This window comes from Leuciscus leuciscus (genome assembly GCF_965113295.1).
Source record: "Leuciscus leuciscus genome assembly, chromosome: 9".
Lineage (NCBI taxonomy): Eukaryota > Metazoa > Chordata > Actinopteri > Cypriniformes > Leuciscidae > Leuciscus > Leuciscus leuciscus.
The window spans coordinates 11810917-11827745 of NC_138733.1; the positions used below are offsets into that span (position 1 = coordinate 11810917).

The 16829-nt window shown below is 35.4% G+C and overlaps 2 protein-coding genes across 3 annotated transcripts in view; both read right to left on the reverse strand.

Moving 5' to 3' along the window:
• LOC309505883 (uncharacterized protein) overlaps window positions 1–16829 on the reverse strand; it is a 46995-nt gene that overhangs the window by 29275 nt on the left and 891 nt on the right. Inside the window, exons 3-7 of the mRNA XM_082179344.1 lie at window positions 16723–16755; window positions 16375–16500; window positions 16078–16188; window positions 685–795; window positions 380–490 (exon numbers count right to left, since the gene is read on the reverse strand). Coding sequence (XP_082035470.1) covers window positions 380–490; window positions 685–795; window positions 16078–16188; window positions 16375–16500; window positions 16723–16755 — 492 coding nt within the window. The remainder of the gene's footprint in view (window positions 1–379; window positions 491–684; window positions 796–16077; window positions 16189–16374; window positions 16501–16722; window positions 16756–16829) is intronic.
• LOC309506407 (uncharacterized protein) lies at window positions 1475–8730 on the reverse strand. 2 transcript variants are annotated; one of them, XM_082180332.1, is made up of 7 exons: window positions 8641–8730; window positions 8116–8220; window positions 5537–5947; window positions 4416–4586; window positions 4242–4336; window positions 3111–3189; window positions 1475–2966 (listed from the first exon to the last, which is right to left on the reverse strand). In XM_082180332.1, exons 3-7 carry the CDS (start codon window positions 5602–5604, stop codon window positions 2810–2812), a joined length of 570 nt encoding a protein of 189 aa, XP_082036458.1. In that variant the 5' UTR covers window positions 5605–5947; window positions 8116–8220; window positions 8641–8730; the 3' UTR covers window positions 1475–2809. The 2 variants fall into 2 exon arrangements, with proteins under 2 accessions (XP_082036458.1, XP_082036459.1); XM_082180333.1 differs by lacking the exon at window positions 8116–8220 and having other exon boundaries at window positions 5537–5640; window positions 8637–8655.

The window sequence follows — 16829 nt, forward strand, 5'->3', positions numbered from 1 at the left end:
CAACGCAGAGAAAAGAGTATCGTGACAGCGGTTGGCAGCAGACCGGTTACACCTATGATGTTCTGTCACAACATTGGACTGATTTCACACATGCTTCACAACGCAATCACGCAGGGGTGTTCCCACAGCGTCTTGACGCAGATCTAGTTCCCTTGAAAGGGAATCTGTTTTAGTGTGTGTGTGTGTGTGTGTGTGTGTGTGTGTGTGTGTGTGTGTGTGTGTGTGTGTGTGTGTGTGTGTGTGTGTGTGTGTGTGTGTGTGTGTGTGAGGGATTGAGTAAAACTTGTTTTAACATTCACAAAAAAAATATTATCACTGTACAGCTACAGTTATCACAGCTATACCATGTGCAAAGTTCCGCAAACATAAATATGTTTACCTTTGATCAAATAGAGAATCTGCTCCCTTAAACTCAATTGGTATTTTCTTTGATTTGTCACTTTTCAGGGACCAAACACTGGGATCAGGTGAATGTGATCTCTCCAAAGAACTGAAAAAAGACAACATAATCCATCTCAGCATAGATCAATATTAATATTTTCTAGAAAATAAAAGTTGATGTCAAAGACTTTTTTAAGAAATATATAATTTGAAAGCAAATTTCTTGTTTTGTCTATCTCACAATTGCACCAAAACCATAGGTAATATATGTTGTGTCACATAAAACACAATAATTCTATTTACCTTTGATCAAATAGAGAATCTCCATCCTTAAACTCAATTGGCATTTTCCTTGATTTGTCACTTTTCAGGGACCAAACACTGGGATCAGGTGAATGTGATCTATCCAGAGACCTGAAAAAGACAACATAATCTATCTCACCATTGGATAACAATGATTTGTGAAGGACAGTACTGTAATATTTGCAAGCTAAATTTTAGTTTTAGCTGCCTAACAGTCACAAACACCAACAGGAAATATTTATACACAAGGAAAATAAGGGGACTAAACAGGTACAGCTGGACAAAGTTTAACTAATCAGTAACTGTAGAATCTAAAGAGAACTAATACAGAAATGACATGTGTTTTTTTTTTTTTCATTGATTTCTCATTCTTCATGGATAAAACACTGAGGACATGTGAATCTGATCTCTCCTGCTGAACACTTTCAGATAAAACACAATCCATCTTCATAGTTCAGAGCAATTCAACATAGCATTCACTCAAATTATTTTAAGATTGTCAATGCCTTTTGTAATAAAAAAGTAGTTAGCTAAATGCTATGTTGTATAATTTAGCAGTATAATTTAATCTCCAACATTTCTCTGAGTTGGTTTGAACTGAATTTGCTTTGATCTATCACTTAAGCATGTAAATATAAAGAATGTGCTTCTTCAAAATATGAATTTATATTTGATTTACATTTCTATAAATTGTATACATGTACAAATAATGAAAAACATTTATCTCACCTTTTCTCTCCATCACAAGCGTTGTGATAATCAGTGTCTTCTTCAGCATTCATTTTGGTGTTTGTGTTTTCCCAACTGCTAAACAGAATTATTCTGAATTATATTTCCATCACAAACAAATGAAGACAATATTATTTTTTATTTTTTTTGAAAACATTATTTTACTCTCTCAAAGACTTCATGAAATTAAATGACTTGGAATGTGGAAAAAAACAAACAATCAAGAGCATGACTAAAACTGTCTTCAGAGGCTGGTTTGACAGCATGAGTAAAATACCTTCCTGGTTTAGTTATATGGTAAAACTTTACAGTACGGTTTCATTGTTTAACCACTTTAGTTAACATGAACTAATAATGAACTGCACTTCTACAGCACTGTAAACTAATATAAACAATGAACAAATGACGGATTTTCCTTACATTAACAAAGATTAGATACTGTAACAAATGCATTTCTCATTCTTAGTTAATACATTATAGTTAACAAATTATTGTAAAGTGTTCCCAGTTATAAAGTTCACATGCTTTCAGGTTGTGTAAGGCTTTGACAGTGTCTGACTAAACATAAATACACATATTTTGTGATCATAAAAATTTGATATAAGTTGTAGTGGAAGCATAGTATTTATTTTATGATTTTTAACAGTTAAACTTGCATGCGTTCTGCAAATAAAATAACTAAAAAGCTTCAGATTAGACCGTGTCAAATGTATTTTCTTTACTCTTTAATGAGTAAATTAAATTTTAATAATGATCTTTAATGATTTGTAATCATCCTAATGTAATCTATCAAACATTCGTGTCTCAGTCTGTGCAGTTGTACTCACCATGTGTGCTCTGGATTCCACTCGCTCTCTTATGAAACAACAGAATAATGGTGTTTTCTGTTTTACCTGCTCTGTAAAGGAGGAGCTTAATCTTAAAGCTCTTGGTCAGAAAGCTCTTGGATTTAATCAAAAATATATTTATTTGTGTTCTGAATATGAACAAAGGTGTTACAGGTTTGGTATGACATGAGTGTGAGTAATTAATGACAATTTTTGGGTGAACTAACCCTTTAAGGTCTGAGGATATTGGCCCCACCTGACACATTGTTAGCCCTGGCTCTCACTGGCCCGGAAATTGCAAGCGGTAGCACATAAAACCAGGTAAATTAGTTATTTTCATTGTCACAGTTTATACTACTCCTTTGGAACTTATATGACCATAGATGATGTTCTTTTGTGTGTAGATCATAAAATAAAATAAAAAATTGTTTGTATATGGAATACTTGATGTTTATTAAACAAATTGTTTGTGTATATATATACATGTGTAATAATTCAGAATACAGTTTATCCAAACGATCAAAGCTTTCATTTTGCTAAGATTTGTGTTAGTGTTGTTTTTTCTGTTTTTATGATGACTTGTCCAGTATCATAGAGATCACATTCAAGTCTGACTCTTCCAGATCATTCTCAAGTAGATCGATCTCTTTCAGGTGGGACGGATTTGATTTCAGAGCTTTGGTCAGTGCCGTCACACCTTCATGTGTAACATTACAGTTGGACAACCTGAAGAAAGCAGAGTGGATTTGTAAGCACAGGTCAGTGGTTAATTAATTTTTAGTTTAAGAGATGCTTAATAAGTTTAAATAGTTTTTGAATCCAAGTTCACAAGTTTTCCAAAGTATTGCAAGTAGTTTTCCAGACATTTACCTCAGCTTCTCTAGTTTACAGTGAGGATTCTCCAGTCCGACACAGAGCTTCTTCACACCTGAGTCTCGTAGATCATTAATAGGGGAGAGCGGGGCACAACCTAACGCTTTTTGACTTTCTCAGTTTGTGTAAATCTACTTATGGTTCAGAGTATTTATTTTTTCCCACATTAATTTCCCACATGTCTAGTACAATTATGTGGTTTTGTTTTATTAATACAGTATATACTTTTTTCTTGACATACCCCGAAAGAATGGAAGTGAAATGTGACAACATGCCCCATAGGTGGGGTACATTGTAACATGTGTAGGGCACATTGTAACATAACATATGACAGCTTAAAATGTTATCTGATCTAATAAAAAATATATACAAAACAAACTAAAATATTTTCTAAATAAAATACAATTAAAAAACTTTTTCATATAAAATAATGGCCATTTTTAATAATTAAATATAAACAAATTTTTGAGTTTTGACTACGAACACATGGAAACACAGCTATACAACATAGTTCAAAACAAATAAATAATTAGTCATTTCTGAACATTGACTCTCAGTCTTTATTCACCCTTTTCTCACGTTTTCCCAATAAAATTAATAAAAGTATAGAATATAATAGCATATTTCTAATAGGGGCACATTGTAACGCAGAGTTACAACATGCCCCCGCCTGCACAACTGGGGTTTAAACCCTGCTAGTGTCTTCTGCTAGTTAGTGAAGCATTAAAGAACTATCTCAACTGTTAAATAACATCTTGGAGTATAACAAAAAGTATAACATTTAATCTGATAGTAACTTTGAACTAAATAAATAAAAAAATGCTTCAGTGCGCCGACGCACTGGTGAAGCTTAACAGGTTAAAATAATATCAGATTTGTCTTATTTTAAATAAACAAAAAATTGAGATGAAAAATTAACTTAAGTAAGAAATTTACTTTTGCTATGGTTTAATAAATGTCTATGGATATCTTCCAAAAAAAAAAAATTTTGGCGGAATTTTTTTTTCTGTATAGTGTTGATATGGCAACTAGTAAATACACAAAGTTTCGTCATCCAAGCATGAGCGGAAGTATTTAAAACAAGCGTGTTACAACTAGCCCCGCGTTAGGTTGTGCCCCGCGCTCCCCTACTCAGATCCAGATCTGTTAGATTGGAGGTCTTTGAGTTGAGAGCTGAAGCCAGAGCAGAGCAACTTCTCTCTGTGATTCCACATTTGTCCAACCTGAGAAAGAAATGAATTGTAACATATGCTTGGTTTTCCAACTTTATAAAAAACTATGCTCTGATTTCTATATCTTAACCTCAGTGTTTTCAGTCTAGAGTTTGGATCATGGAGAACAGAAGACAGCAGCTCAACTCCCTGATCTCCAGGTCTGTTGTTGCCCAGGTCCAGCTCTCTCAGCTGAGCATTTGACTTTAGAGTTGAAGTAAGAGATTCAAAGCCTTCTGCGCTGATTTTGCCAGTTGAAAGTCTAACAAGTCAAAAAAGTTGTTAATTATACAAATTATAGTACACAATATTACTTTAAAGGATTCAGTCAAACCCAAAAAAGTAATTCTGTCATTTACACAAAATAACTTTTTTTTTCTCCATACAAAGTGGATGGTAATTTAAAGGCCAACATTAAAACAGTTGTATCATATAAGTAGACCACATTGATAAACTGAAATGTAGTTTTAAACATAACAGGAGTTTAAGAGTGAGAGTCTGCTGTTGCTCTTTAAAAACATTCAGAAACCGCGACCACATTATAATGAATATCCGATGGATAAAATAATTAATACAGAGAGTAATGGAATTTAACCATAGAAATGGTTAAAACTTTTAAAACATGAGCAGCATTCAGAGGAGACCATCTTATCTTGTCTTAATCATTATCTTGTTTAGTTTTTTCTGCCCTTGATCTTTGATAATCTTATTTGAATCTTTTCTCTTACATAAACTTACAACAAGCCACAAACAGAAACTGAAATAATCCAGCCACGCCACAATGACTGTCATCTTCTCGTCTGTCAAGTCAGTGTAAAGTACTCTGATGCTTTCTTATTCTTAAAATGCATACAGTATTTGTTTGTCTGAGAACTATAGAGACTTTGTGTGCATCTGTCTGTCTACCACAGCACTGCAGTTCTGACTACCTTTAGCATAAATCGCCATTTTTCAGTTGAATTTGTATTTTCATTGATCGATCGCTCTTCATAGACGAAACGCTTGGGGCAGGCGAATCCGGTTTCTCCTGCTGAAGACTGACAGAAAAAATAAAAAATAAATTAAGTTAAGTGTTATTGTAGTGTTTAGAGAAGGTTAACAACAAACCATTTAGGAGAAGAGGTGAACAGAAAATGATTGGAAACTCCTTCCTCCTTTATATGAATGTGCAGTCCTGAAGTTCTAACTACCTTTAGCATAAATCATCATTACCTTTTTCCAATGGGAGCTGATCCATTTTTCAGTTGAATTGGTATTTTCATTGATCGATCGCTCTTCATAGATAAAGTACTTGGGGCAGGCGAGTCCGATTTCTCCTGCTTGAAGACTGACAGTGAAACAAACAAAAAAACATTTTTAAGTGAAGTGTAATTGTAGTGTTTTAGAGAAGGTTAACAACAAACCATTGAGGAGAAGAAGTGATCAAAAATGGCTGGAAACTGCATCCTCCTCATTAATGTGCCTTTTACCACAACTACTGCAGTTCTGACTACCTTTGGCATAAATCGTCATTACCTTTTTCCCATGGCTGATCCATTTTTCAGTTGAATTGGTATTTTCATTGATCGGTCACTCTTCATGGACAAAACACTAAGGCCAGAAGAGTCTGATCTCTCCATCAAACTGCAACAGGAAACACAAGATTATGTCATGTTATATTATGTAAATTAAGGTAAATGTTATCACGCTACATGTGACATTACAGCTCAAATAGCAAGCACATTTTACTGAAGAAAACTTCACTTTTTCTGCTTTTAGTCATCCATCCCGCTTGCCTTTTTACATGCCACATATCGTCGCTGTCGGGCGGAATCCTCGTATCTCCAAAACCATTATTTTTCAGGAAATTAAAAAAACTGCATATTTTTTGAGTTATTAAACATTGTATCGTTAAAGTTGGTATTATACCTTATATTGCTATCATATACTGTTGTATACCAACATTAACACATCATTTCCCTAAAATCATGTTTAATCGGAGATACGAGATTTATGACTTGGGAGCGGGGAGATACGAGGTTACGCTGTCATTGATTAGAATGGAACGGACACAGACGGCACTGCTGTCAGCAGTGTTTATCACAGTCTGCGGTCGCGTTCAGCCTTTTGATAAGAGATAAGGCTTTAAGAGCTATTCAAATCTAATGATTGTGGTTACATACATCTTCCTAAACTCCATTTTAAACGTTTAAGAGATATGAGTGATGCAATACCAAAATATTAGGCTGTCTAAAATAGGCGGAAATTAATCTGCACGCAAACAAAATCGGCGGTCGCGTTGAGCCTTTTGACAAGAGAAAAGGCTTCAATAGTTAATCAAAGCTAACGACCGTGGTTACATACATCTTCCTAAACTCAATTTTAAAGGTTTAAGAGCTATAAGTGAAGCAGAACAAAAAATGATGAGCTGACTAACGTTGTCTAATAGGTGGAAATTTGCCTAATCTGCACGCAAACTTACCTCCGTGGCTCACGGGCTTCCTTCTGCACCGAAGCATTACAGCTATCGATTTTTAACAAAACAAGCCAACTCAAATGTATCTAACCTAACTATTTTCACTCGTTATTGTTTAAAAAACAGACAGAGTTATGCAAAAATAGGATTAACTTACTGGCACCAGTAGACAGACCCTTTTTCTCCCATAAATAAAACCTGCTACTTGGGGTATTTTACATGCACAGTGCCAACTTCGAGTCAGTAAAATAATAATAAAAACAATAATTTAAAGCTGGTATCCAAAACATTTAATTCAATTCAAGTATTAGGCTATATTAGATACATTTTAAAACTTCAATGCACAAGTATAATAAGCCTAATAATAAGCCTAGTAATACGTAGACATTTAAAATGCATCAATAACTGATATCATAGTTTAACACAGATAAAATCAGAGTTAAGGCTTGCTTTACGTGTTGCTCGACGAGGGTTTCTTAATCGTTGCGAGTTTCAATCCTGAGGAGACAAAATGCCGCGAGGCTCCCGCCCCCCGCGGAGTGAAGAAGAGGTGGAGTTACGAGGATTCTCAGACAGTTGAAGTGTCCAATGGAGTTACGAGATTTGCTCTCAAGCTATTTTCAACACTTTAGATTGGTTATAATTTGTAAAAATAACAGAACCACGTGGGGACTGACCAATAGCATCGATTTGTGAAAAAATATGAAATTGACCAAATTTGGACATACGAGGTTTCCGCCCGACAGCGACGATATGCTGTCTTCATTGATATAAAATTAATTAGGGTCAATAACCCTTAACATTTCTTGCATTTCAGCACTTCTAAATAGCAGATTATTATAGAACACAAGTAAACAGAAAGTGTCTGCGTGTTTCTTCATTTGGTTCAAATGTTCCCTGTAAGGGTGATTAGAAAACTTTAAATGATGTAAAAAATAAAAATAAAAAAAATAAAAAAAAGAAACTTAGTTTTTTAAGATGTGTTTTATTACTTCAATGAATTGGCATTTGCATTGATCTGTCACTCCTCATAGACAGAACTCTGGGTGCAGGTGAATCTGATCTCTCCTGATCAAAACTGTCAGATGCGACATTCAACATTGCATCACGATTAGTGGAATTAGAAATTAAATTAAATTGTTAAATAATTTAGAATTTAATCACAGCTATTATCTAGACATATGATAGCAGTACAATTTCTCCTCAAAATAATCATATCTTCTTTTAAACAAACTGATGTTGACATTGATCCATAAATCAGCTAACAATCTAGTTCTATCCTAAGTCTGTAAACATACCAATTCATACATGTACAAAATAAATGTGTTTTTCTCACCCATTCAACCCACTGAAAGAGAAGCCGGAATCTTCGTCACCTTTAGTATTTATTAGAGACATGCTGTTTGTCCGTATGTCTCACCTTTGTTTTTTAGAAAATAATCTGGAAAATAGAAGGCTTTTTATGCTTAAAGTGTTTGCAAATATGCTGGAAAAGTGAAAGAAACATTTGGTAATGAACGCAAGCGTTCTTTTAAGAACTGGTTTTACTAGATTGTTTTTCATGCAGTTGAGTCTGAAGTGTAACAGGTTAGTTACCAGACAATATTTGACTAAACATAAGAATACAAATATAGTTTGTGATCATTCAAGATGATTTGTTTAACTTCTCAGAGAAAGCATAAAGATTATTCATGTTTTTTAACATTGAATTAACATTTAATTCAATGTTTTGTGAGATTCTCCAAATAAGATTATTGAAAACATTATCATTCTTTAAATCACAGTGTCAGGTGTTTTTTAGCTTTTATCTTAAGAGGACCCATTTTGCCTGTTATCTATCAAACGCTGCAGTGGTACTTACCATGTGTCTTCTAAATTCAACTTGACGGTCCTCTGGAATCAGTCGAACTGAACAATGTTTTTTGTTGTATCATGGCTAACCTGCTCCTCCTCCTCTGATGATGTTGTGGCATCAAGGAAGTTGGCAATGGCCCATAGTCTCAGCCTCGGTGTCACTCCCACTAACTGCCTGATACTATTTGCAATTGAAAATAGAAAGCACTAGCAGCTTCTAAATGTAATAAAATCTAATTGGCTGGTTTTTGGTAGCGCGAATAAGGGCATACCAGTCTGCCTGGAAACAAAGTCATGTTTACAGGGTACCTGTGACGAAGGGGGAAGTCAGAATCAAAGGAGAGCTGGATCCAAATGTAGTGAGTTCCAATGACAAACACGAAGACCAGAGAAACAGGAACAGAATGAGTGCACTAAACATAACATCCATGTAGGAACAAGACTTGACAAGGAACACAAGAAACTAATATAAAAACACAGCCGGCTAACAAGGGGCTGAGAAGGGACAGGTGTAGGTGATTAATAGTCATGGAAACCAATGAGGGTAACTATGGAAACAAACAACTTAGCAAACATGACCTAAACACAGGAAGTGAACACAGAAACATGTCAAAAATAGAACCACCATTATTAGATTTTTACCCCCTTTTATCTTTTGCCTTTTTCTTTCTTATTTAGTTTACACATACCTCAATACTTAAAAGGATAGTTTAAAGGGGACCTATTTTGCCCATTTTTAGAAGATGTAAAATAAGTCTCTGATGTCCCCAGAGTGTGTATGTGAAGTTTTAGCTCAAAATACCCCATAGATAATTTTTTATAGCATGTTGAAATCATACTTTTTTGGGGTGAGCAAAAACGCTGTGTGTGTGTCCCTTTAAATGCAAATGAGCTGGTGCTCCCAGCCCCTTTTTGAGAAGAGGGCTGAGCTTCAAGAGCTCATGCAACAACAAAACAGGACAATCTCACGCACTGAAAATGTCAGAAAATGCTAGTAACGGTGCTCAGCCTTATATGTTCGACTTGGATTCAGACAATGATGCCTGCAGACCCAGAGAATATATGCTACATGGAGATAGAGCAGGTGTAACAATGAGGCAGGGACGAAGCGGAGAGAGAATCCACATGCAAGCACTACTTTAATAACAATACAAACAGGTAATCCAGGGCAAACAAAGAAACTCAGGATAGGAACATGGTACAGCAAACAACAACTGACAAACCACAAGAGAAACACAAGGGCAATTTATACACAAGGTAACAAGGGGTGTGGTTGATTGTCATGGGAACACACGAGGGTAACCAAGGGAACTAACAGGACACACCTGGATAGACTAATCAACATGAAAAACTACAAGACATGGCACAAGACAGGAAATAACACAAAAGTCCTCACACAAGACATGAACACAGGCTGAGATTGTGACAGCAGGTATAGTTTAATTATTCATTTTGTTAAAAGCGCTATATAAATGAAGGTGACTTGACTTGACTAATTTAGGATTGAGGGTAATAATTAAAGAATCAGCCATTAAAAGCAATATTTGTTGAGCACTCATCTGAATCTGAATATTGCAGGGGGAGAATACAAGAATTTATGTTATTTTGGCCTTGATCATAAGCTGTCATTTTTAAACAAAACACAAATTGCACATGGAGCAATATTGTTTAATGGGGAATTTTCTTTGTACTGAATCTAGCACAAGTATTCAGAATCATCTTGCCTCAGGATCTCCAGTTTACAGTGAGGATGACGCAGCCCAACAGAGAACAGCGTCACACCAGAATCCTGGAGCTCATTTGTGACAGCAGGTATAGTTTAATTACGGTATAACTTATGTTGTTGTCATCTTGCTTTTATCCACAATTAGTACAAGCCTGTTGTAGCGGACCCCGATCAAATAATGGTCAAAACTTTACTGATTAGTTTTATGAAGTTTATTGTACATCACACAAAAGATGAAGCGTCCGTTTTCAGTCTAGAAAATCACTGAAAGAGCAGAATAAAGTACAAGTACAATAAGTGCTCATTAAAGTCTTATCCATAAACTTTCGCTCTCCCTTGCATTATCATCAACATACACAACGCATTACACAAAACCTACAACTAACAGTAAACAAATATATAGAGAGAGTTTTCATTGTTAATTCATGTTAACTAATGTATTTAACTAATGTTAACAATTGGAACCTTATTGTAAATTGTTACCTGAAATGTATAATGTACTTTAAATGCAGTATATAAAACCATATTATGTGTAATGTTGCTCCCGGTTGTAATCGCTCTAACATGCATGTTTGAAGAGCCGTCTATAAGGATGCCAGTAGATGTGGATATATGAACACATTTCCAACTTTATTTAGGCCTCATTCTCCCTGGTCGCATACAGGTGACTCACACACGTACACTGTGTGGGTGGACATCGCCTTCGTATGTCAACACAGAATGACTGAAATGCTTATACATACACTATCCTAACTTTCAGTCCATACAAAATGTGATTTGCCTTTGCCTAAAGTAAGATTATAATATCATGATTTGATTTGCAAAAACTTCTTAATATATTTGTTCAATATATAGAACATTTAATACATTTTTACAATTGTGAGATTTCTGCTCATTGTTCAAAGCTTAAGTGTTTATTTCTAGAGTTATCTTAAGGATTGGTGCTTTTTGATGACTTTTCCAGGATCATGGAGATCACATTCAAGTCTGACTCTTCCAGATGATTCTCAAGCAGATCGATCTCTTTCAGGTGGGACGGATTTGATTTCAGAGCTTCGTTCAGTGATGTTACACCTTCATGTGTAACATTACAGTTGGACAACCTGAAGAGAGCAGAGTGGAGTTGTAAGCACAGATATTACTTCTTAGTTTAACAGTTGCTTAATCTGTTTGGAATGGCTTTGGATCTGAGATTGCACTGTTTGTGTTTTGTTTTTTTCATGGGGATCATTCTCTAAAAATGTTGCCTTTTAAAAATAACGGTTTAATCTTTCAGACTTCATGGAATTCATGGTTCAAACAGAGGTAAGTTTCTCTAACAGTCTTTATCAGTATTTAATTTTTTCACGTATTAGTTTTATTTGCCATGTCTCTGTAGTGTTATTGGTGGAATATATAACCTTTTTACATGAAACTGCTAAAATATAAACATTAATTTAGGATTGAGGGTAATAGTTAAAGAATCAGCAAAGAATCTTGTCTCATGGTCTCCAGTTTACAGTGAGGATGATGCAGTTTAACAGAGATCAACATCACACCAGAGTCCTCAAAGAGTCCTCCGTTATGTTATGTTATGTTATGTTATGTTATGTTATGTTAAACTTACTTTAGTGTTTCCAATGCACACTGAACTTTCTCCAGAGCAGCACAGAGATGTTTCACTCCTGAGTCTCCTATGTTATTCGAGCTCAGGTCCAGCACTTTCAGATGAGTAGGGTTTAAACTCAGAGCTGAGCTCAGGAAAACACAGCCTGCTTCTGTTATGCCACAGTTCTTCAGGCTACAGAGAAGAGAAAACATGTATGAATTAAGTCTCAATCTAATGGCAAAAAATGCATGTTGCGCATTTTGTTTTTGAAAAGGACACATTAAAAAGTATTTTATTAAGAGATTTAATAGAACCTACTTCAAAGATTCCAGTCTACACTCTTTGTCCTGTAGTCCAGCACTGAAACATATGTAATCTGTACAGTTTTTCTCCTTAGGTAGATCATTTAAATTGATCTGCTTAATGATTAACCATTCCATCACCCTGAAATGAGATTAAAACATTCATCAAATGCCTTCTTATGTGAACAGTGTCATTTGTAATACACTGTTCTGATATTTAGTAGTTGTTGTTTTTTTCCATAGAAACATACAGTGATTCCATGTTGTGAAATCTCTTAATTCCATTACAGAGTATTTCTACTCCTGAGTCCTGCAGGTTGTTGTTGCTCAAGTCCATTTCTCTCACATTGGATTGTGATGAAAGAACCATAGACAGCATTGCACAGCCTTTACATGTGATATTACACTCATTCAACCTGCAAAAAGTAAAGTAGCCTATATTATTTTATTTTTTTTTATTTTTTTTTTTTTTTTTTGGCAGTGGCTAAAATGGAGATGCTATTTACACTGAGTTTAAGTTGTGGTAGATACTGTTTGCTCCTAGTATAAATAGCAACAATTAGTTTACACTAAGTGCACTACCACCGCTCCATATACACAGCATACAGAGCCTGCATAGGGCACCAAGGTGGGCCTCACCCAGATCCAAAGTGGATAGGGCAGTGACTAGTGGTCGTCTCGACTAACTGTAAATATTGATAAACGCTACTCATGCAAAGTGTAAATAGAAGTAATTTGTTATTGTACTAAAGGTAAAATATCTGAACAATGGTGAGCCGAGATAGTGAAAATAGCCTTCGCTAACATAGTCGATTAGCCGCATTCAGTGTAAATAGACATGGCCATTTATTTTTATGAACACATCATATAAGCAGTTAAATGTTCTCACCAGATCTTTTTCGACAACTTGATCACAGGAAGCAGCCAGATCAAGGCTGCATCCGATCCTCCATATTTACTAAGTTCAAACTCATTGAACTTCTCATTTGATGTCATTAAGATGTACACCAGAGCCAACCAGAGATGTGGGGACAGAGTTTCGCTGTTTATTTTTCCGGAGGTCAGGAAGCTTTGGATTTCAGTAATAAGGGAATGATCATTGAGTTCATTCAGACAGTGGAACAAAACAAGTGTCATTTCTGAGCAAGGGATTGTTTTTAACTTTTGCTTGAGATACTCAATAGTTTTCTCTCTTTCCAGGGAGCTTCCTGTCTTCTTCACCAAAAGCCCTTTTAGGAGGCTCTCGTTCATTGAATGTCCCATGAGAAAGCGAAGAAAAAGATCGAAATGTCCATTCATGTAAGCAACAGTTTTATCAACTGCACACTTGTGTAAGCTGAACATTGTCACAGGTGTTCCAGATTCATGGGCTTCAAGCGCGTTTTTGCCATTGTTTTGGAAGGAAAGGTGAACATATAGAGCCGCTAGATGTTCCTGAATGCTCAGATGAACAAAGCAGAAGACTTTCCCCTGATACCAGCCAAACTCCTCTCTGAAGATCTGAGTGCACAATCCTGAGTACACTGATGCTTCTGTCACATCAATGCCACACTCTCTCAGGTCTTCCTCATAGAAGATCACATTGTCTCTTTCCAGTTGCTCATATGCCAGTTTCCCTAGTTTGAAGATCATCTCTTTATCTTTGTCCTTCTTTTCATTGTACTTTGTGTCTTTGATGCTAATCTGTGCCATCAGGAAGTGTGTGTACATCTGAGTGAGAGTCTTGGGAATCTCTCCACTCTCTGCTTCGCTCAACATCTTCTCCAGAACAGTGGCTGAGATCCAGCAGAACACTGGGATGTGGCACATGATGTAGAGGCTCCTTGATGACTTCAGGTGTGAGATGATTGTATTGGCCAGACTCGGATCACTGATTCTCTTCCTGAAGTATTCCTCCTTCTGTGGCTCATTGAAGCCTCGTACCTCTGTCACTCGATGGACACACTCAGAGGGGACGAGATCGGCTGCTGCTGGTCTGGAGGTGATCCAGATGAGAGCAGAGGGAAGCAGATTCCCCACAATGAGGTTCGTCAGCAGCACGTCCACTGAGGCTGACTCACTTACATCACACAACCTCACATCGCTCTGAAAATCCAGAGACAGACGACACTCATCCAGACCATCAAAGATGAACAACACTTTATATTTGTCAAAGGATATTTCCATTTCTTTTGTTTCAGGGAAAAAGACATGAAGAAGATCTGAAAGACTGAGTGTTTTGTCCTTCATCAGATTTATCTCTCTGAAAGGAAGTGGAAATATGAGCTGGACGTCCTGATTCTCTTTCTCTTCAGCCCAGTCCAGGATGAACTTCTGCACAGAGACTGTTTTTCCAATGCCAGCGACTCCCTTTGTCAGCACAGTTCTGATGGGTTTGTCTTGTCCAGGTAAAGGTCTAAAGATGTCATTGCATTTGATCGGTATTGTTGCTCCTTCTGCAGCCTTCAGTGATTTTTCTATCCTTTTAATTTCATGTTCATTACTGATCTCTCCATTTCCACCCTCTGTGATGTAAAGCTCTGTGTAGATCTCATTCAGGAGTGTTGGGTTTCCCTGCTTTGCAAATCCTTCAAAAATGTAGAGATGCTTCTTTTTCATGCAAGATTTTAATCTTTTGTGGATCTCTGGATCAGAAGTTTGTGCATCATATCTGTAAAAATATAATCTTTTAAGTCGCAAATAATAAAACTAAAGAGCCTTAGCCTATGTAGGCCATTAAGTGTTAACTTAACTTTTTTTTTCATTATATTCAAACATCAATATATTTATAACATAAATATCTTAAACACTATGATGTATTTTGCTTTTTTGTAATCTCTTTTAATATAATGTTTGTGGCTAATTTAATTAGAAAGCTTTTTTCTACGAATCTTCACAGTCTTCTGTGACTGAACAAATTGCCAGAAATATGAGTAATGATTCTAATAAGCAAGGTACATTATTAATTGAATAATGACTTAAATATTGTTTTAATATGTGTCATTTCTTAGATCATGTGAGAGATCTGCATTATGGCAACTTGTCACTGAACAAGGAAGTCGGAGATGCTCTGCTGTTCATTGCTGAAACCCTGCAGCTGGTGGGAGTTAATGGCTAATCATCTCTACTCCTCCTAATTCACTGCGTTTGACATTGTGAATGAGATCAGAATGATACAATACCTCTGGTGTGTTATATTTGATTCATCTTTCATTTGTATTGCACTGGGATCAGGTGAATTAGATATCTCTAGAGATCTGAAAAATACATTGAAATTCAAATCAATTTGAGTTTTCTCTCCATTGCTTAGATGCATTTCTTAAAAAAATAAAAAAAAATAAAAAAAATTAATTGGTCATCTATAAACATTCTCAAAAAAATGTAAATAATAAAAAAAAAACTTTATTATAAATACTCTCTGTTCTATCAAAACTTTGGCCTCAGATTCACAAAAATCAACCAATGAACAGTTACTTAGCTAGTGAAGAATGTGTGTTGTTTGAGTTTGGTTTATTATATCTCAATCCATTACTCTTTCCTCCTGAATGAGACTGAGGTTAAACCTGTGCTTAATAAAGACAGTTATGTGTAGACCACTGTGGAACATTCAGGAATTTGGAATATGGGAAAATATGGTGAAAAAATGATGAAGAATATTTATAGATTTGAGAAATGTATCTTTGATTTCTGAAATAATGTAATGGTTTGAGAATAATAGAATATGTTTTAGTGTGTAAGGGATTGAGGAAAAAACCTTTTAAACATTCACGAATAAAGTTTTTATTTATAGCTGGAAGGCTACAATAATCACGACAATAGCATGTGCACATAAAAGATCAATAGATATACCTTCGGTCACACTGAGAATATCCATTCTTTAACTGAATTGGTATTTTCATCGATTTGTCACTTTTCAGGGACCAAACACTGGGATCAGATGAATGTGGTCTTTCTTGAGAACTGAAAAAGACAACATAATCCATCTCACCATTAAACAACAATGAATATGTGCTTCCCAAGTAAAATTCAGTGTCATCAAGATTTGTTCAGGACAATACTGTATAATTTAAAAGCAAAAATCATTTTGATTGAATGATTTTGATGCCAAAAACATTGAAACTACGTCACATAAAAATAGTTATTCACCTCTGATCAAACTGAGAATCTCCATTTTTTAACTGAATTGGTATTTTCATTGATTTGTCACTTTTCATGGACAAAACACTAGGCACAGGTAAATCTGACCTCTCCAGAGACCTGAAAAACAACAACCTTTTCCCCGGAAAGTTTATGTTGTTGTCAACAAAATATTTGGTAATGAAAACATTTTTTAAATGTTTTACATATTGTATTGTACATTGTACATATTGTACATATTGTTTTACAAATGTCATACATATTTTACACATTATTTAAATGATTTACATATTGCTACAGGATCAAAAGCAACACAACTATGAAGGCACATGCAAAAATAAATGTAATTGGATTTACCTTTGTTTAAACTGAGAACTGAGAACTTCAGAACTGAAAAAAAAATCCATCTTCATAGTTCAGAGCAATTCAAAATCACTTTAACTCAAATTATATTAAGATTGTCA